General features: G+C 36.4%; 2 protein-coding genes and 2 long non-coding RNA genes across 12 annotated transcripts; 2 read left to right on the top strand and 2 right to left on the bottom strand.

Annotated features, from left to right (window-relative positions):
- Nucleotides 1–1,477: 1,477 nt before the first annotated feature.
- Nucleotides 1,478–3,467, bottom strand: LOC103980610 (uncharacterized). Of its 6 annotated transcripts, none has more exons than XR_010495959.1 (5): nucleotides 3,207–3,467; nucleotides 2,248–2,331; nucleotides 2,114–2,160; nucleotides 1,991–2,040; nucleotides 1,478–1,807 (listed from the first exon to the last, which is right to left on the bottom strand). It is a non-coding gene; the product is annotated as an uncharacterized LOC103980610 (long non-coding RNA). The 6 variants fall into 6 exon arrangements; XR_010495958.1 differs by having other exon boundaries at nucleotides 1,478–1,802; XR_010495957.1 differs by having other exon boundaries at nucleotides 1,991–2,160.
- A 175-nt stretch (nucleotides 3,468–3,642) lies between these two features.
- Nucleotides 3,643–4,494, top strand: LOC135636615 (protein METHYLENE BLUE SENSITIVITY 1-like). Its single transcript, XM_065148475.1, has one exon. It carries the CDS (start codon nucleotides 3,804–3,806, stop codon nucleotides 4,116–4,118), a length of 315 nt encoding a protein of 104 aa, XP_065004547.1. The 5' UTR covers nucleotides 3,643–3,803; the 3' UTR covers nucleotides 4,119–4,494.
- Nucleotides 4,495–8,120: 3,626 nt separating this feature from the next.
- On the bottom strand, nucleotides 8,121–14,374 carry LOC135636316 (uncharacterized). The gene is made up of 3 exons (XR_010495872.1): nucleotides 14,054–14,374; nucleotides 11,751–11,898; nucleotides 8,121–8,334 (listed from the first exon to the last, which is right to left on the bottom strand). It is a non-coding gene; the product is annotated as an uncharacterized LOC135636316 (long non-coding RNA).
- A 276-nt stretch (nucleotides 14,375–14,650) lies between these two features.
- Nucleotides 14,651–18,729, top strand: LOC135581889 (large ribosomal subunit protein eL13z). Of its 4 annotated transcripts, none has more exons than XM_065149778.1 (5): nucleotides 14,651–14,782; nucleotides 16,084–16,199; nucleotides 16,531–16,664; nucleotides 18,068–18,226; nucleotides 18,318–18,729. In XM_065149778.1, the coding sequence occupies exons 2-5, from the start codon at nucleotides 16,091–16,093 to the stop codon at nucleotides 18,537–18,539; spliced, it is 624 nt and encodes a 207-aa protein (XP_065005850.1). In that variant the 5' UTR covers nucleotides 14,651–14,782; nucleotides 16,084–16,090; the 3' UTR covers nucleotides 18,540–18,729. The 4 variants fall into 4 exon arrangements, with proteins under 4 accessions (XP_065005850.1, XP_065005851.1, XP_065005853.1 ...); XM_065149779.1 differs by having other exon boundaries at nucleotides 14,669–14,761; XM_065149781.1 differs by having other exon boundaries at nucleotides 14,682–14,788.
- Nucleotides 18,730–20,053: the final 1,324 nt, after the last annotated feature.

The following is a 20,053-nucleotide window of genomic DNA, read 5'->3' as shown; positions in this document are numbered from 1 at the left end:
ATCTTAATATTTAATCATATCTTTCTCTCTTCTTTCAACTAAGTTTGGATATCATTGTCATATCAAATAGGACCTAATCATCATATTATTAAAAGGTGCTAATCGATGATGGGGCTCACCCAAGTGTCAACCTAAGTGCCATTTGCCTTATTTAAGATTAGTTTACTTTCTTGCTTAGTTATTCTTGTTATTTCATAACCATGACATGAGGGCGAAAGAGAGAATATATATATATATATAGTCATTTATGTACTGTTGTTGTTGTTTCACAACAACGAGAGGGGGGAGATGGAGACAATGTTTGTGAGAGCCACTGTTGATATTTGTATTTGGTCTCTTTCTTGGACAGGGAGATGGTAGGGAGAAGAAAAAGGTTAGTGATGATGTGTAGATGAGACCTAAGGCTTAGTGAAAAGCCTTTGGGAAGGACGGAGACCTAAGGCTTATTAGTGGAATTGGATCCAAGTCCAGCTATTAATGGATCCGATCCAATTGGAATCCTTTATCATAATTATTTAACTCAACTATTTTATTTTATTTTTAAATAATACACTTTTGCAAGAATAAAAATTACTATTACTCATAAGTCATTTGGCATGAGAGTTCTTTTGGACGGACTCCTACAATTTTGTCTCTCACAATTATAAAGCTTTGCTTCCCCTTTAAACTAAATAAATATGATTATTTTTTTAAATTACTCGTATGAAAAAAGGTATGCCTTCCAAAAAAAAATCTAAAAAGAAAGATTTTTTCTTGAAAATCATCCCTACAAAAAAATAAAAATTGATTTTACAAAAAAATTTATGTTAAATTGTGCTTCTCTATTTCATAATCTTTACACAACGAGTTAACAACTTTTGCTATGCAACTCAATTTCCTGAAGAACCAATGCATTAGAGTGGTTCATATGATTATATTATGAGTATTTACGATGAGCAAAATTTAATGATGGAAAAAAAATCTTTATAATCTATTCTAAACCATTAGAATATTATGACTTATTATTGTTCTTAGATTGATTGTAAGCTAAAAGTATCTAACACTCAGCCCCAAATCGGCTCCACTAGACCGGCTCATGAGGTATAAATAAGATGTAATTCCATATTATATGAACTATGAGAAACACCCTTTCAAAATGCACGTAACAATACCAAAATTAATCTATGTCGAAAAGATATCATCTCCGTAAAATTAATCTTTTGTGATATGTGTGATCAAAGTTCAAACCACCACAATAACATAATAGTCTCTGCTTTCAAGAATAAGATTGCATAAGGTATTAACTATCCTTCATATCCACTAATAGTTGTCATTCATTTTATTTAAATCCACTTACTGACAGAACAACTATTCTTGTAAAATGAAAAGACATTCAAACAATAATATTAGCAAACATAAACTTCTCAATTACTAACCTTCTTCTGATAGATTGAGCAACATTGACCAGTATGAGCTGACATATTCCAAGCCTGACCCAAGCAATCCATAACAACAATAAGCTATAATGTTCTAATGGATAGAACATTGTCTTATTTCAACCACTAGAACACATTAGCCAACATACAATGACAAAAGGACTATTCTTGGTTTAATACACTTCTCAATGACCAATCTTCATCTGATGAATTGAAAAACGCTGATCAGTATGAACTGTTATCCCTGCTTCATCCGAGCAATCTTAGCTTGATTTCTTTTCTTTTTTGGAGGATGTTAATCTTGATGTTACAATAGCCAAGTAAAATAGAAAGAGCACTGCTTGTGATTACTTCTCTTCAGAAAGGAACTGTTAATATTAATTTCACCTACACTAACATAGACAATATTTTCATGTAAAAGCTATTGAAATAACTATTTCTTGAATTAAAGATGTTTGGCACGTAATAATTCGGGAAGAGAGATAGAAAGAGGTGTTCCATGGGGTATAAAAGACTCAGCAAGAAAAGATTCATTGATTTGATTCACCAGAATGACAGCAACAAAAAAGACTAACCATTGTAAAGTTTCTCAAGAACTTCGGTGATGATTGCATGATCCAATGTCCTGATAAAACACATGAACACTAAATATCATGTCCCTGGCATTTCATAGTATCAAATCTTAGAAACAAGTTGACCTTAATCCAACAAGTATTTCCCCAATATGCTTCGTGGAGAGATAGACCTAACAAATCATTGTTGCCTGTTAATTAATTAACATTCTAGCATGCTACACAGAAAGAGAAGAAAACAAAGCAAGAAATATTGCTACCTACAACATCAACAGGAATGTGAACCCCACCCCAGGTCAACTTTTGCCTGTTTTCCTTATTACTTGCACATGTGGATGGGCTGCCTGTGGGTAAAAACCAAACAGAACAAAATCCAATTACATCAATGCAAAGCAGGAATAAATCCATTAACTAAGAAAAAATATGACCAGACATTAAGGGGAAAATGATAGCACTAAGAAGCCAATTCCACAGGGATTTAATAAGGTACTCATCCTTAAAGAAAAAGCCTGCATGAATGGATTAGACAGATATAAAACAACAAGTCTAATGAAGAAGAGTCCAGATAGTGCATCATTCCATCTTCCAGAGATAATGTCATTTTGGGACCTTTTCAGTCTTTGTGATTCAAGATGATTTGTGCATAATGACTCCAGAGAGAAATATTTTAGGTGGTGTACCTGCTTCATAATTCATAACATGGTTTGATTGAAGTAAAGCAAATCAACAAGCCATTCTGATAAGCTGAAATGGTTACTGTTCCTATATGAGCAATTGGGACTAGTTCAGCCATCCTCAAACCAAGAATCCACAAAATACCAATCGTAAACTGATACAGACTTGGCACTTCAAATTATGCGACATTGTGAAGAACCATTGTGCTTCAAACTGCTGGACTGTTGGATCAGATTGGCTCATCAGTCGATCAGCTGCACCTTGTCACTTGGACTAGTTACCCATGTTTTCTCTATGGAAAGATTCTTCTGGTTACCCAGTTCATCAAACCGACAGGAAGAATGGTTAAAACAAATAAATTTTAGCACACTGCTGAAACTAGCCAAGTGCAGGAGAGTTCCAACAGTTTCTGCTTGCCACATCCATCTTTCCATTGGGCCATGCTAGAGGTATATGTTTAAGAGAATTTATAAGATATATGATCCATCCATAACACCTGATTGAAGGAAAGATGTGAAAACAAGGTATTGAAGAATTCACACACCTTTATCTTCTCAGACATGGATTGGATTGCATGAGCAATTGCGCGATATCTGCGACGCCCCAATATAACGAAGATATTGGAAGCATTTCTCATGAGCCAGCTGCTTCTCCCGCTCCACCTCGGGCAGAAGCCCCTGCACGACGGATGGGAGAGCGGAGGAATGGCTGGAGGGAGAGAAGGCGAGACCATGGAGTCTTTAACTCGGCGGTGGTTGCCGCCATCGATTGGGGGAGAGAACGGAGGGAGAGGGATGATCGGAGCGGACGGTAACGATTAAACCATGTGTGCTTTTTTTTTCTCACCCCCAATTTTAAATTATTTATTAAATAATAATAATTATAATGTTAAATATGTGTGTGTAAAGACTCGTATGGGTATCGGATAGGGTATATCATAATGGAAGGAGAATTCCAAACGTAAGCATTATTCATTTTCGACACGTCATCTCATCTTCCCTCTTCCTTTTTCTTTATTTTTCTTTCTTTTTTTATTTCCTCCGATGTGATTGATCTAAGCCGACAAGCGACGGTATCGTTCGTCTGGGATAAGGATTAGGGTTAGGGTTTGGTTGGTTGCATCAGAGGGAAGAGATCGATCATGACGGGCAAGGCGAAGCCGAAGAAACACACGGCGAAGGAGATCGCGGCGAAGGTCGACGCGGCGACGACGAATCGGGGCGGCGGTAAGGCGGGACTGGCGGACCGGTCGGGCCACGACAAGGGCGGCCACGCCAAGCTGGAGTGTCCCCTCTGCAAGACCACCGCCCCCGACATCAAGTCCATGCAGATCCACCACGACGCCCGCCACCCCAAGGTCCCATTCGACGAGTCCAAGCTCATCAACCTTCACGTCAGCTGCGCCCCCGAGACCTCCAAGGGCCGCCCCGGCGTCCGCGGCAGCTTCAAGAAGTAGCTTCCTCTGGTGATTGATGTCATCGGTAATACCACTAGAGACTGCTCCTCAGTTTGCCCTTTCCCTGCTTCTAGCAATATTAGTATCTTCATCTTCGTCATTGCTGCTGTCTTGAACGATGTGTTTCTTGCCCGCCTTTCCACCCATGGCCAGATCCTTGTCGCCCCCGAGCTGTTTGTTCTTTTGTGTTTGTGCGCTTGAGCGATTGGTCTTTAGTGTGGCAGGCAGGTATAATGTTCGTGCGGTGGAGAGAACATAGGGACATGTGATCAAGTTGTCATGAACAGCTGGATGTTCGACTTTATAATTGCCTATGGTAGTTCTACTACTATCGGTTTGTTCGATCCAATTAATCGCCTCCCTTTCTAGTTTCCTACATCTTTCTCCGGATAATTCCAATCCCTGTTGCTTATTGTAGTTGTTATGTTTGTTTGGAAACTTTTGTTGATATCTGAAATTATTGCAGTTGTTGTCTTCACATATTTATAGATTGCATCTGTGTGATTATGTCTCTTAAGATAGTTGTATCCAACTAATTCAAATAGAAATTTCTGTTTGCTTGTAGAAGCTCATTGGGAAGTATAAGGAAAATACTACCAGCTTCAAGGATCTTTCAGAAACAGTCTCAGTTTTGTGGAAATTATTTCTCTTTGAAAGTGGTGAACATTGTGGCCTTGGCATTGGGAACAAAAGTTGGTGTTTGAAGTGCCATGATAGTTTTGTAGATTTAGTGCCACTAATATTCTTGTGGGTTAGCTTACAGCCCAAAAAGAAAAAGGAAAGACTATGGTTGTATGGAGATTTAGGCTTTAGATTCTGGTTTCTGGCTTCTAAAAGAGTTATACATGGTTAAGAGTTTAGCTGTTAAGATGCATCATATCTTTAGACATTGATCTTGCATACTTTTACTTTCTAGAAATCGAGGAGGCAATAGGATTTTGACAGAGGAATTTTGAGCATAACATGATATTACACTTGTCAAAGACTTCATGTGCTAAACTTTCAATAGAGGATGCCAAAATACTGTGATACTGATGCATCCTCTTTTGATAAATTTAGAGTTCTGCTGATGTAGAATAATTTTTGTGTATGTTGCTTCTATGTACTTATGTTCCTTTTGAGGTTTTGGATTGTGTTGTGCAACCATAACATTCAGAATCTTGCTGATATAAGGACTCGAGCCTATGCAAAATTGATACTAGCTTTCATGCACATGTGTTTGCTTTAGTAGCGATATTGCCGGTCACTAGTAAGTGAGAATTTTGGTAAGAAGAAAATGGAGGAAGGCAACAAGAAGATGATTAATTGATCATATGACAATTGGTGAAATATTTACAGATAACAGGAATGAATCTTGGCCAATTTCTTCTTGTTACTGTTATCAAAAGCTGGGTGTGAGGGACTTCTGTTAATCTTTTAAGGATTAAGATGTGTGAGCTTCTGCGTATTGCTTAAATAGATAACTTCTTAATTAAGTCCTCTTTCTAGAGCTTTTCTTGCTGTTCCACCCTATGAACTTGTAGTTGCTTGCTTACTTCCTATATGATAATCTCACATTTCATCAATGGTGGCTGTTTCTTTGAGAATTTGCATCTCGAGTTGAACCAATGATGATGGTAGTAGAACTGTGGTTACTACAAAAGCATTTGACCTTATCATCTTCAATAAACAAATTCATCATGAAAGAGAAGCTACTTTGAGAATTTTGTGGGTTTAAAGTGAAAAGACTAAAACATATTTCTAAGAATGTTTCATTTGAGTAGCAGTTTAGAAGATTAGCTGCATCTTGGCTCCAAAATGTTTCATTTGAAAGTTTCACAATCCTTGTTGAAAAAAGAGTTCCATACAAAATCCATCACTCTTATATGTGAGGCAGCTGATCAAATTAATTACTTACATATGTATGCTCATTTAAAACTGCTATCGCAATTATATGTTTAAGCGTGTCCTTGTGTATAAGAGACATTTGGCAATCATGCTACTCATCTAAACTCCTCGATTTACTTCTTTGTGAAGGCCACCACATTTTCCTTGGATTTTATTGACTACTTGTGATATGATTGTATATCTTATTTAGTTTTAAATCTAAGGCTAGCCAAGCGTATATTTTTATTCATCTCCTTACAAGCATCACGTCTTTCTGTTATCTCTGCCTGGGGTTAGGTTAGATTTCATATAGCAAGAACAAGATGTCTATATAGTGAGTGACCGACTAAGGCATCTTGTTTTGCATGAATACAAAGATCATTGTTTAAAATTTGAAGTTCTACCGAAAGAACTTCAAGTGATTGTCGATGGGCATGTAAAGATGCTCTTGGAGTCAAAGAATAATAGGAAAGAGTCAAACTGGGTAGTGGTTTTTTAGTCTTGGATAATGAAAATTATGATCGACTAGTAACAAAAGTTTGCTTCTTTACTATGTAAATTAACAAAGATATAACTATTGATGCTGAGTTCTCTTACTGTGGTTATTGTTGTTGTGAAATTGTACCGGAGAACCGTTTTGCTTACTTGAGTCTTACATGCCAAATCAAGTGTGGTTTGGTGCCATGTTATATAGCGTCATGACTATCAAGTTCATGGCGTTGTAAATCAAGTGTTACACTTGCGTTGTAAATCTCTTATTTGAATGCATTGAAAGACAATTCTCAAATGTTACAATAAACTTCCACTGGTGAGGCTTTTGGTTGATGTTTTTGAAGATTGTTTGAGATTGTTTACACACGATGAGTTTAGGTGGTTTGGAAACCTTTGTTAATATCTAAAATTGTTGCAGTTGTTGTCTCCTGATGTGTGTAGATTTCATGTGTGATTATGCCTTTATATTAAGATGAAATTTTTAGGAGATAGATGTTAAAATCAACATATTGATAGACAATTATTTGACCTCAATTGGTGTTAGAACAAAAAGATTGATTAGATTTAATAAAACTTTACGATATTGATGTGCTCGATCTGCAATAATATCCCATAAAAACCTGGTAAATAGTGTGATTTCATGAAACATGTTGCATCTGCTTTTAATAATGTGATAATTTCTTCGTAATTAACATATATACCCAAAAAAATCACAACATTGATTTGCATGGTGGAAAAATAAAACAAGTGAGAAAACCTTTCATACAAAAAAGAATGACTTATTTCGGCACAAATCTTCATAACCAATGATCTGAATCAAGATTGCAAACCATGACACCAAGGTTTATCTATTGATGATAGAAGACCGGAAGCTTCATGTCTCTTCACAGGTGTTGCATCTTTTTTAAGAAAGAGATGTAGATTCATGATCTCCATAACTGATCCCTGGGGTGATTCTCTCTCTCTCTCTCTCTCTCTCTCTCTCTCTATATATATATATATATATATATATATATATATTCAATGTCAATAGAAGTGATTAATTATGTAAAACAAAGTTGAAATGAAGATATTGAAGAAAAAATTAGCAAGCAATTACGAGTGGAACCTTCCAAGATAAATGGTACTCCCAAGAAAAGACATTGCTGGTTGAAGTAGATTGTATTGGACCATGTCATTATCCCGTAGCCCATTCCCTGGAAAAAGTCAAGTAAATTGTTCTATTAATAAGTTATGCAGATAGCATAATTTGAATGCTTCAAATGTCCCTAATGCCAACCACCATGTCGAAAATTGCTGCGAAACCATGAAAATTGTGTTTTCTTCATAGTACCAAATAAAAGAAAACAAGATCAACCAACATATCATCACCTATGAAATATAGACAGCTAAATGAATGGTGCACAACCATTTGCAAGATTTTTCATTGCCTTCTTGAATCATACATTCTGCAATATCCTTAATTTCTCTTGATAAGAAAATTTGATTTGTTGCTCTCTCTCTCTCTCTCTCTCTCTCTCTCTCTCTCTCTATATATATATATATATATATATATATATATATATATATATATATATATATATATATATATATATATATATATATATATATATATATATATATATATATATATAAGTAGACAGAATGACAACAGGGATCAGTTATGGAGATCATGAATCTGCACCTCTTCTTCAAGAAGATGCAACACCTGTGAAGAGACCTGATGCTTCCACAAGGTTGCCTTCTACGACTCCTTAGTCCTCATGGATCATAGTAAGTTATAGATCATCAATGGATAAGCCTTGGCGCCATGGTTCGCAATCTTGATTCAGATCATTGGTTATGAAGATAAATCCTCCTGAAATCCCACAAAGGTAGCAGTCATGTCATGTGCCGCAATAAGTCTCTTTTTTGCATGGAGGGTTTTCTCACTAGAGGAAAACAAATGCTTGTTGTTTTCTTTTTCCACCATGCAAACGATGTTGTGATTTTTTTTGGGATATATGTTAATTAGAAGGAAATCGCCACATTGTTAAAAGCAGATGCAACATGCCTCATGAAATCACACTAGTTACAGGGATTTTATGAGATATTATTGCTGATAGAGCACATCAATTTCTTACCACCCATTGTTGACAAAATATGCGTATCGTAAAGCTTTATTAAATCTAACCAACCTTTTGTTCTAACACCAATTGAGGTCAAATAATTTTCTATCAATATATTGATTTTACCATCTCCTAAAAAATTCATCTTAATATAAAGGCATAATCACACACATGAAATCTACACATATCAAGAGACAACAACTGCAATAATTTCAGATATTAACAAAGGTTTCCAAACCACCTAAACTCATCGTGTAAACAATCTCCAAAAACATCAACCAAAAGCCTTACTGGTGGAAGTTTATTGTAACATTTGAGAATTGTCTTTCAATGCATTCAAATAAGGGAGTTTCAATGCAAGTGTAACACTCAGTACTATGCCAAACCCTACCGACCTTAGCAAATGTGAATTTGGTAGTCATGACGCTATATAACATGGCACCAAACCACACTTGATTTGGCATGTAAGACTCAAGTAAGCAAAACGGTTCTCCGGTACAATTTCACAACAACAATAACCACAGTAAGAGAACTCAGCATCAATAGTTATATCTTTGTTAATTTACATAGTAAAGAAGCAAACTTTTGTTACTAGTCGATCATAATTTTCATTATCCAAGACTAAAAAACCACTACCCAGTTTGACTCTTTCCTATTATTCTTTGACTCCAAGAGCATCTTTACATGCCCATCGACAATCACTTGAAGTTCTTTCGGTAGAACTTCAAATTTTAAACAATGATCTTTGTATTCATGCAAAACAAGATGCCTTAGTCGGTCACTCACTATATAGACATCTTGTTCTTGCTATATGAAATCTAACCTAACCCCAGGCAGAGATAACAGAAAGACGTGATGCTTGTAAGGAGATGAATAAAAATATACGCTTGGCTAGCCTTAGATTTAAAACTAAATAAGATATACAATCATATCACAAGTAGTCAATAAAATCCAAGGAAAATGTGGTGGCCTTCACAAAGAAGTAAATCGAGGAGTTTAGATGAGTAGCATGATTGCCAAATGTCTCTTATACACAAGGACACGCTTAAACATATAATTGCGATAGCAGTTTTAAATGAGCATACATATGTAAGTAATTAATTTGATCAGCTGCCTCACATATAAGAGTGATGGATTTTGTATGGAACTCTTTTTTCAACAAGGATTGTGAAACTTTCAAATGAAACATTTTGGAGCCAAGATGCAGCTAATCTTCTAAACTGCTACTCAAATGAAACATTCTTAGAAATATGTTTTAGTCTTTTCACTTTAAACCCACAAAATTCTCAAAGTAGCTTCTCTTTCATGATGAATTTGTTTATTGAAGATGATAAGGTCAAATGCTTTTGTAGTAACCACAGTTCTACTACCATCATCATTGGTTCAACTCGAGATGCAAATTCTCAAAGAAACAGCCACCATTGATGAAATGTGAGATTATCATATAGGAAGTAAGCAAGCAACTACAAGTTCATAGGGTGGAACAGCAAGAAAAGCTCTAGAAAGAGGACTTAATTAAGAAGTTATCTATTTAAGCAATACGCAGAAGCTCACACATCTTAATCCTTAAAAGATTAACAGAAGTCCCTCACACCCAGCTTTTGATAACAGTAACAAGAAGAAATTGGCCAAGATTCATTCCTGTTATCTGTAAATATTTCACCAATTGTCATATGATCAATTAATCATCTTCTTGTTGCCTTCCTCCATTTTCTTCTTACCAAAATTCTCACTTACTAGTGACCGGCAATATCGCTACTAAAGCAAACACATGTGCATGAAAGCTAGTATCAATTTTGCATAGGCTCGAGTCCTTATATCAGCAAGATTCTGAATGTTATGGTTGCACAACACAATCCAAAACCTCAAAAGGAACATAAGTACATAGAAGCAACATACACAAAAATTATTCTACATCAGCAGAACTCTAAATTTATCAAAAGAGGATGCATCAGTATCACAGTATTTTGGCATCCTCTATTGAAAGTTTAGCACATGAAGTCTTTGACAAGTGTAATATCATGTTATGCTCAAAATTCCTCTGTCAAAATCCTATTGCCTCCTCGATTTCTAGAAAGTAAAAGTATGCAAGATCAATGTCTAAAGATATGATGCATCTTAACAGCTAAACTCTTAACCATGTATAACTCTTTTAGAAGCCAGAAACCAGAATCTAAAGCCTAAATCTCCATACAACCATAGTCTTTCCTTTTTCTTTTTGGGCTGTAAGCTAACCCACAAGAATATTAGTGGCACTAAATCTACAAAACTATCATGGCACTTCAAACACCAACTTTTGTTCCCAATGCCAAGGCCACAATGTTCACCACTTTCAAAGAGAAATAATTTCCACAAAACTGAGACTGTTTCTGAAAGATCCTTGAAGCTGGTAGTTATACTTCCCAATGAGCTTCTACAACAGATAAATTGCTGTCAGTTGGACGAAGATTGACCCTTTGGTTAATAACATCATATATCATCTTTCTTTTTCCCCTGTTTCTGAATTGACGATGAAGAAAATTGGAAAAGTTGACAAGGAAATCCCAATGGCAAGTGGCAGACGAAGAACAAGGTGGATATTCTTTTGTCTAATGGATGAGTGCGAGAGATTGATCTCAAGGACATGAAAAAGAATTTATTGACAACACATTACAGAAATTGTAACTGAACAAAATTTGTCAATATTTATTTGGCTCTTCGGTTCTAGTTTAAAAATATGGGACAGAGATATATAATTAGTATCTCAAAAAGAAAGGGAAAACTTTAAAGGATCTTACTAAAAATTATAAATAAAGATTTTTTTATAGAATTCTACAATGGCAAAAGATCTATATACCCGACCCAAAATAATTGCGATAGTACAGCTTTGTTTTTGTTCTCATTATTTCAAAAAGGAAAGGGAAAAAAAACAAAAAATCAACTAAAATTTTTCTAATTGATGTCCGTAAACTTTTTAAGTGTCCTCAGCATAAAACTAAATTAATTCCTGTTAGGTTATATGAAACCTTTAAAGGTAAAATATAACCAATTGGGTGGTGCATCGAAGTAATTAATAAGTCAGTTTTAGACGTTTATAGAAAGAGCAATCTCAGAAAGTTAAAAGCAAACTTGATTGACTGAGCATATAAAACTTTGATAATTGAAAAAAATAAGACACGAGGCTTACTGCATATAAGACAGCAATTATTTCTGATGGTGTCAACATCCACTCTGTATGACAACCAGTGGTAAATATTCCAGTCAATACCATCCCCAAAAAAATACAAGTATGTTGTCAAAGACAAGCAGGAAGGATACTTGATCAGCATTGGAACCTGAAAGAGTTGACATCTCATAAGCAAATGAAAATATCACTGTATAACAAACAAAAGAAATGAAAGAAAAATAATCATTGCAATTACTATGTAAGACTACCAATCAAACAATAAGCTAAACTCTAGTGGCAGCTTTATGTCTCTTACATGTTACAAAAACATATATTGTTAAATAAGATTGCATAAGAGAACTATTCATAATGTGGAAGATGCGGGCAGTTAGAGATAAACTTGACAACTTAATTTTTCTTCGTGTTGTTATCAATTCTTTCACTGCTCATCTTCCACAAATGATAAATGCCGAAACATAATGTCTGGATTCCAGAAATGTGGTTTGCAATGGTGTTCCAAGCTAAAGTACCTGTCAAACAAAATAAGCAGTCATGCAGAAACAGTTCCCTATCAAGCACAAAACACCAATATGCCACTTCTCAAGACCAAAACGAAGGAGACCAGATGTTAGCCATCCAACTGATTCAGCCTGAGGCTTCATGCCTACTGCACTTTCATCAGAAAGATTGTAAATAGTGGATCCAATTATTGCTCGACCCCAGTAAAGTATCATTAGTATTGCACCAGAAACACAAACAAGCGTGCCTACAACCTTCATGTACACCCAAGTTTACCATCTCAACACTGTAACCATTAAACATCTAAATGAATATGGAAAATTTATCATCTAGTAGACACCTAGCAAAATCCAAATCAAATCGGATGTCAATCACCCCAGTACTGCTGCCAAGATAAATGTAAAAATTGTTATCGCAGGCTGAATAGCTGATGTATAGGTTGGGTTTGTGTAGCTAAGGCCGAGAAGAAACAAGCTGGTTCGCAAATATCCTGATCAAAGGATATCCAAACATGATGTTATTTTCTTTTGTGGGCAGAGAATAGCAATTACGTTTTATTTCTACAATATGTTAAGAAAAATCAAACTAAAGTTCATTAGCGAAAAATTGAGCTTACCCAGTTAAACCAAGAAGGAAAAATGATGCCAAGAGTTAGTTGAAGGTGGACACTTCTGCCAAGGACAGTACTGAATTTACCAACCCTGATTCTTATCATTATATCAAACAAGAAAAAACTCATAGGAAAACAATTCAATCTAAAGACTCACTAATTTTTTATTAAGGGTAAAAGATAATAGGAACTCATAAGAACTATATTAAATTATTAAGTCCTTTATGAACACATTGCTTCCAAATGATGTTTTACCTAATTAGTCTTTGTCCATCAAATCTGATCAAAAAAAGTGAAAAAAGTAGTTAATACTCCTACAAATGTTATAGTATATCAAAGAGTGTTAAACCAATAAACTCCCTATAACATTGAAAACGTTTGGGTAACCTGTTGTACTAACTAATATATCAACTAAAATCCTTGCTGAACTATTACAAATTGTTGCAAGTATTTATGGCCTTCACATCGTTCTTATGCCAGACTTGTGTTGATGATTAAGATTAAAAATCAGTTAGCAGCTTGTGTTGTTTCAAGTATTCCAGAGAGGAGATGGGACCTAATTATAAGTCCTAATTGCTTTTTGTAGGATCATGAATCACTATGAATTTGCATTCTGAAGAATAGGTGCAATAGCTCATTCAATATGGCAAGTAAAAACAAACTAGCAGCAGAAGACTTCTCACCTTCTACAACCTGATCATAGTGATCGATGACCCAAGATCATACACACCTCCTCCGTTGAAGAAAATTCTCATTTTCTCTATTCGTTTTTTTCATTATGGGTTCAATAAAACCCATAATGAATCTTTCCCATGTGCTTTTCTTGTATCCTAAGATAGGAGCTTCATCTTTCTTGCATTAAGAATCTATTTCTTTACCCAATCGTTGCAAAACGATTGCTTTCTCATGCAATCTACCAAATTTCTTAACCATCTACTTTTCTCGCATCTGAATTCTTCTCATTCCAACCTCCAAACTAAATCCCACTTCTGACTTATCTTGACCACAATGCCATTCGTTCATTGATTCCCTTTTCTTCCCTCCTCAATGATCAAACACATGAACACATCTCCTAACTTCTTATCGTATACGAATCAACATCATCATTCGTGCAAGTCAGAAAGAGACGGCTCATATAAGAGAAGATAGGGATTCTTTCTCCTTCTCTTTAAAGAAAGGAAAGAGGAAAGGAAACCTGCATCGTTGGAGGAGGGCGAGGATGGAGATGGCGACGAAGTCGCGGTAGACGCAGAAGGCCACTTCGTTCATGCCGACGTTGAGCACGGACTTGGTCAGCACGTGGAAGCCGCCGTTGGTCGCCTGCACCAGCGCCATCCCAAGGTGCGCCCGCAATGCCTCATTCCCCCTCATCACCATCACTCCTGCCGCCCACACACTCGTGCAAGTTCTCCTCCTCCCCAAAAGATCAAGATGTGGGGTTAAGGATGGAAGCAGAAGTGTCGGGCTACGTCGCCGTACTCGTGTTGCCTCGAACGGTGTGAAACGCGGAGGAGCCGACCGCAACATGTCGGATTGATGTCGCCAACAATAAGGCCATCAGAACCGTCCAGCCTCAATGAATCATATCTCAGCCGTTGATATAGTTGACGGGCTAATTGACTAAGTATTACAAGATTATCTTCACAAAATACCTAAAAAACCTTAATTCTGATTAAGGCCCCCAAACAATGATCAGACGGCCAGGAGAACTCCATGTCATACACCCTATTCTCACGTGCGACATCATTTGTTGGATCATCCATCAAGTGATCTGGACCGTCCAAGTTAGGGTTTTGTTTCCTTTCCTTCTCTTTCTTGCAGCTCCGCCACCGTGAGCCTTTAAAACCCCTTCGAGCGAGCGTCTCCAACCCCTTCGCGGACCCAAACTGCGGCGGAGCCGAAGGTGAGGCGGCATCGCATCCCAGTGAGGGTCTCTTGGTCTTCGCTCGATCCATGTTCCATCTGTTCTCCTACTCTTGGTTGATGATTTTGGATATCGTAGCGGGGAATAACTTGACAGCGTGCTATCATAGTTCTTCAGTTATATCTTGGGGAGAATGTTTATGGATTAATTTGAAGTCTTTTGATGATTTATTCGATGATTTTTATGCCGTTCTTCAATGTCCCTGGTAAAAACGATTCGGGGATATGTGTTGATGGCGTCTCAGATCTTGTCGATGTGAGAGCGTTAGATCGGTAGGTATGAAGCTAGCAAGACAACAAAGTTCCGATATATCAGGATTATGAGTTGGAAATATAATATGAACACTTTTTGCTGGAAATGCATTATGATGATTATTAGTTAGAAGTATATTGAATTAGTCATTAGTTTTTTTGCTAGTGGTCCATCCTATCTATCCTTACCATCTGGAAGCTGATTTTTTTGCATTACATTAAGGAACTCAGTTGGATATGGATGTTTAAATATGGTACCTTGGTTGTTCCGTGGAGGAGTTTGGTTTCAGAATATGATTTGTAGAGGTGCAGTGCATCAAAAGCACTACAGGAAGATTGTATCTAACATTTCTGGAGAAAGAAGAAAATGAACTTGAGCCAGAAAGAACACATTCAAGCTGGAGTAGGAGAGATATAGTTTAACATCTTGTTGCTTAACTTTCGTTAATTTTGCTCTTTGTTTACCTATTTCTCTTTTTGAAGGCCCCTCCAATGTGAAGATGTTAAGTTGGAAATAAGAATTTTATGGAGATTGATAGTTGTAGGTTTTCTGCTGAGCTGTGGGCTGTCTGTACTTGTCCTAAAAATATTCATGAAGTTCTTGATGCTATTTTCTCTCCATGGAGCCATATGCTCAACTTGGACTGGCTCTTTATTCATATGCTTCCCTTTTCGAAGGTCATTACAATTGAAGGATGTTACATTAGGAATAATAGTTTAATGGTGACTGATAGTTGTAGGGTTTCTGTTGAGCTGTGGGCTGTCTTTAGTTGCCTTAAAGTTTATCAGAAGTTCTCACTGTTATCTTCTCTCCATGGAGCCTTTTAAGTTTGCGATTATAGGGGTTTGGATTTCACTTAGTCATGGTGACCTTTTGCACCATAGGATCATGAACCATGATTACATGATAATTGTTCAAACAGGCATTTTATTCACTAGTATTAAAAATATTTGCTTTTCTTATTTATTCATATGCAAGCTTGTGATGTTGTTTAGGTTATGTTTAGTAGATTTGAAAATTATTTTCTTCTAAACTATGTTGTTATTCAGGTGAGCCATGGTTAAGCATAACAATGTTGTGCCAAATGGACACTTCAAGAAGCACTGGCAGAATTATGTGAAGACATGGTTCAACCAACCAGCTCGCAAAACAAGAAGACGCATTGGTAATTATCTTTTCTTCTCTTTTTCTCACCAGCATATTAGCTGGTCTACTCCTGCGAATATAGATGGCTTTGAGTAATGAGTATGGTCTCTCATTGCCTGCAGCATTGTGTTTTAATCTTCTGTCCCTTTCTCCTTCTCTTTCTCTGACCTGCTTATTAGTTGGTCCACCATCACTGATGTAAATGACAGACTTGATTATGGGCTCTCAGTGTCTGCCTTGTGTTTCAATCTTTTTCATTTCTTATTCTACTATTTCTAGTAAGATTTGTTGACATTCCATTTTTTTCTTTGTCGTACTTATTGATATATGCTATCATTTGGATTTAACAGCACGTCAAAAGAAAGCTGTGAAGATTTTTCCCCGTCCAACTGCTGGACCTTTGCGTCCTGTTGTTCAATGTCAGACGCTCAAGTACAACATGAAATCTAGAGCAGGCAGGGGTTTTACTCTTGAGGAGCTCAAGGTTAGTGTTTTTCTTAATCTTGCACATTCTCTTTTAACATGTTAAACATATTTCTAAGTATCTTACTAGTTATGAGTTCTTGTTAATCGATCCTCCTACATGCATTATAGTTCTCATCTGGTCAAGTTCTGCCAACGCACCTGTTGTACACGTTGCACGCAATTGTTTTGGAATGTAATAGAAGTTATAGGTTCAAGTGCTGAGGGGGGATGAGAAACTAGTGCATATTTGAGAAAATGTTACCTTGAAATGACAAAAGATGCAATTTACAGATTGGATTACATATCTGTTATTATGTTTTCATGTCCGGAATAATATTTGCATTCATTATTTTATTCTAAAACCTCTCATGATATATATGGCTTTGAGGTCATCTTTGGCATAGATATATTTATCCAATAGCTATTTACTTTCTGCATTTGAGTTAAATTTTGCTCCCAAAACAAGATTGGTTATTCCTTGCAGACAAATACGTGGTTTAAGCATTTTTGTGTAAATCCTCTTGCCTTAAGTTGTCTGTTGGGTAATGTAATAGCTTTGAATTAAAGTTAGGATTAATTGGAAGACCTTGTTTTGTAAGTTCTATTACATGGCCCTTTTTTGTTTCCGATCCAATTTTGGCTAGAATTTGTTCTTAGAGTGTTTATCGAACCTGGCAAGCTTACTTCTACTTGCTGGATATTTTTTTGGAAGGTATTTAAAATTATTGTCTTGGCTTTTCTTTCCTTTGAAAAGTAGTTATGAGAATTACTATTTGCCAATTGCTAACTGAAGTTAGAATTTAACTTGGAGAATGAAGCTTCTTTACCATGAAGCATGAATATGGACTGTGATAAGTGTCATCCGATCTTATATATAAGTATGGACAGAACGCGGCATGGACATGACAATGAATACATATATATTCTCATATGTCATAGTTATATTCTTGCAGGATGTATACAATATGAGTATCATATATGAGGCTTATGAGAAGCATAACAACCATTCATATAAGTAGCAAAAGCTCACGTGTAGATGTTACAAGGATCTCGCCATTGTTCTTCACTAAGTATGCATTGAGGAATGCTCAACAAGTGTTGGTGTCCAACAAGACTTCGATCTCGAATTTGGACTAGTCGATTGATGCCATGAAATTATTCTGAAAGGTTGAACTTGGTTCTATACTTGGCCTGGTATTATCTTGTATGAGTCTTGCCATTAAGTATGTGTGTCAAGCCATAGTATGCATGATCTAGGTGTGGCAAAGGCATTATAAGACTGATTTCCATATGCCAAGGGATAGGTTTCTGATCCATATCATATCTGAAGAAAGTAAAATGTCCACCAAAATTCATTAAAGGTAAAGTTTCTACCACCTGTATTTCACAAGCGAATAATGATTGCTTCTGCCGCAAATGCAGGCTGCAGGCATTCCAAAGAAACTTGCTCCAACAATTGGCATTGCGGTGGACCATAGGCGAAAGAATCGCTCTCTTGAGGGACTCCAGGCTAACGTGCAAAGGCTGAAGACATACAAAGCTAAGCTTGTCATCTTCCCAAGGCGTGCTCGCAAGATCAAGGCAAGCTAGTTATATTTTAGGAGCTGCCAGTAGTTGATCAGTCGTTGATCTGTTACATTGCTCATGCTTTTGTGTACAATTGGTTTCTCAGGCTGGAGATTCTGCTCCAGAAGAACTTGCAACTGCTACCCAGGTCCAAGGCCAATACATGCCCATTGTGCGTGAGAAGCCTACGGTCGAACTTGTGAAGGTTACAGATGAGATGAAGTCATTCAAAGCTTATGCCAAGCTCCGTGTTGAGCGGATGAACGAGCGTCAGGTCGGCGTCAGGCTGAAGAAGGCTGCAGAGGCAGAGAAGGAAGAAAAGAAGTAACCAACCAATCTGGGTGAGGGTCGCAGTTTCCTTGTTGAGACACCTCCGTGAGCTCTTTTCCTGTTTAGTCAACTACAGTACAAGTTATCCTTTTCATTCTGTCAGTACAATTCTTAATGCTTGGAGCCATTTGCTTTGACCTTTTTGGTTACTGTTATGATATTGATTCAAAAGATCAGCACTGATAGAAGGCAATATCTTTTGTGGTGGAGGAAATGGAATGAACATTTCTAGAAGTGAAAAGATTTATCGTTTTAGTAGGATATCGTAGTTAAACATGACTGCTAAACATACATACCAAAGTCCAATATTTCGGGAATTGATATGAGAGAGTTGGAATTAAGTAGGCACATTTATTTAAAAAGAAAACCATAAAACAGTATGGAATAAAGCATGAAATAAGAATATTTCATTCATCTTTTGATAGATTGCTATAAGAAATAATGCACAACTATCAAGTTAACAGTCCTAAACAATGAGCTCTCTCATCTGTTGTGATCTTGATTCCTATTAACAATTTACTGGTCGGTTCATATAGTGTGCATGATGCCACAAAGATTTAGATCTTCCCTGTTGCTGTGTGAGTGAGTGTCTTCGTAATGTAATCCACAATATGTTCCACCAATACACACTGAAGAAACAGTGGAGCATAGGCATCTGAGACAACAAACCAATTCAAAAGGTCCAACATCTGCTCTCGGATATGCTATTGTAGGGGATTCATAACACACTGAGAATAAATCCAACTGGGTTTTATTATTACAAGGGCTGCTATTCATTATGCCAACACAACGCTCAAACATAATCTGATCCGGAGACAAGCCTCCCTGTGCCATCATAGCACTGAAGGAAAGGATTAGAAGTGGAAGTCCCAGGAATTGAATAGAACAGCAATCATCAGTCCATGGATTGCTGCTGAGACTCACCAAGGAGACGACATCATACCATTAGATACAGGCTTAAGATATTTAAACCTAAGTTAATGATTGATAAATACATCTATCAGATCTTTATAGGTCAATATAAGTCTTAGTTCACATTAGATACAGGCCTAAATCAGTCAATATAATGTGGTTTGCATTTTTGTTTATTCTTGCAAAATATAAAAGAAAATTATTTATATGAAATTAATGTGGTGATTTTGTTCTAATAAGTGATGATGGGAATGAAGCAAGTAGGGTAATTATTTTTCAAAAATAATAATCCCCATCAAAGTTAATCAAACTTGATATATTGAAATGAATTAAGCTAATGCAACTATGTAAGTAAGAAGGTGCCAGCTAGCTTGATAAAAACTTTAATATTTTATCGCAAGGTCCCTATGTTTCCAAATTAAAATCAAAATTGCTAGCTAATATCTATCGAGTTCAATTGATATGAGTTTTATTTAAAATAATAATATGAGTTATTCATTTCTGATCAAGAAAGGGAGAAAAGGATGTAATTTTCAGATACTGAAACAGATAAGAGGCAATAAAAGAATTTAACTTATTCTGGTATCATCCATTCCTGGC

The sequence above is a fragment of the Musa acuminata genome, chromosome BXJ3-4 (assembly GCF_036884655.1).
Source record: "Musa acuminata AAA Group cultivar baxijiao chromosome BXJ3-4, Cavendish_Baxijiao_AAA, whole genome shotgun sequence".
NCBI lineage: Eukaryota > Viridiplantae > Streptophyta > Magnoliopsida > Zingiberales > Musaceae > Musa > Musa acuminata.
This window is presented reverse-complemented; position numbering and strand designations above follow the sequence as displayed.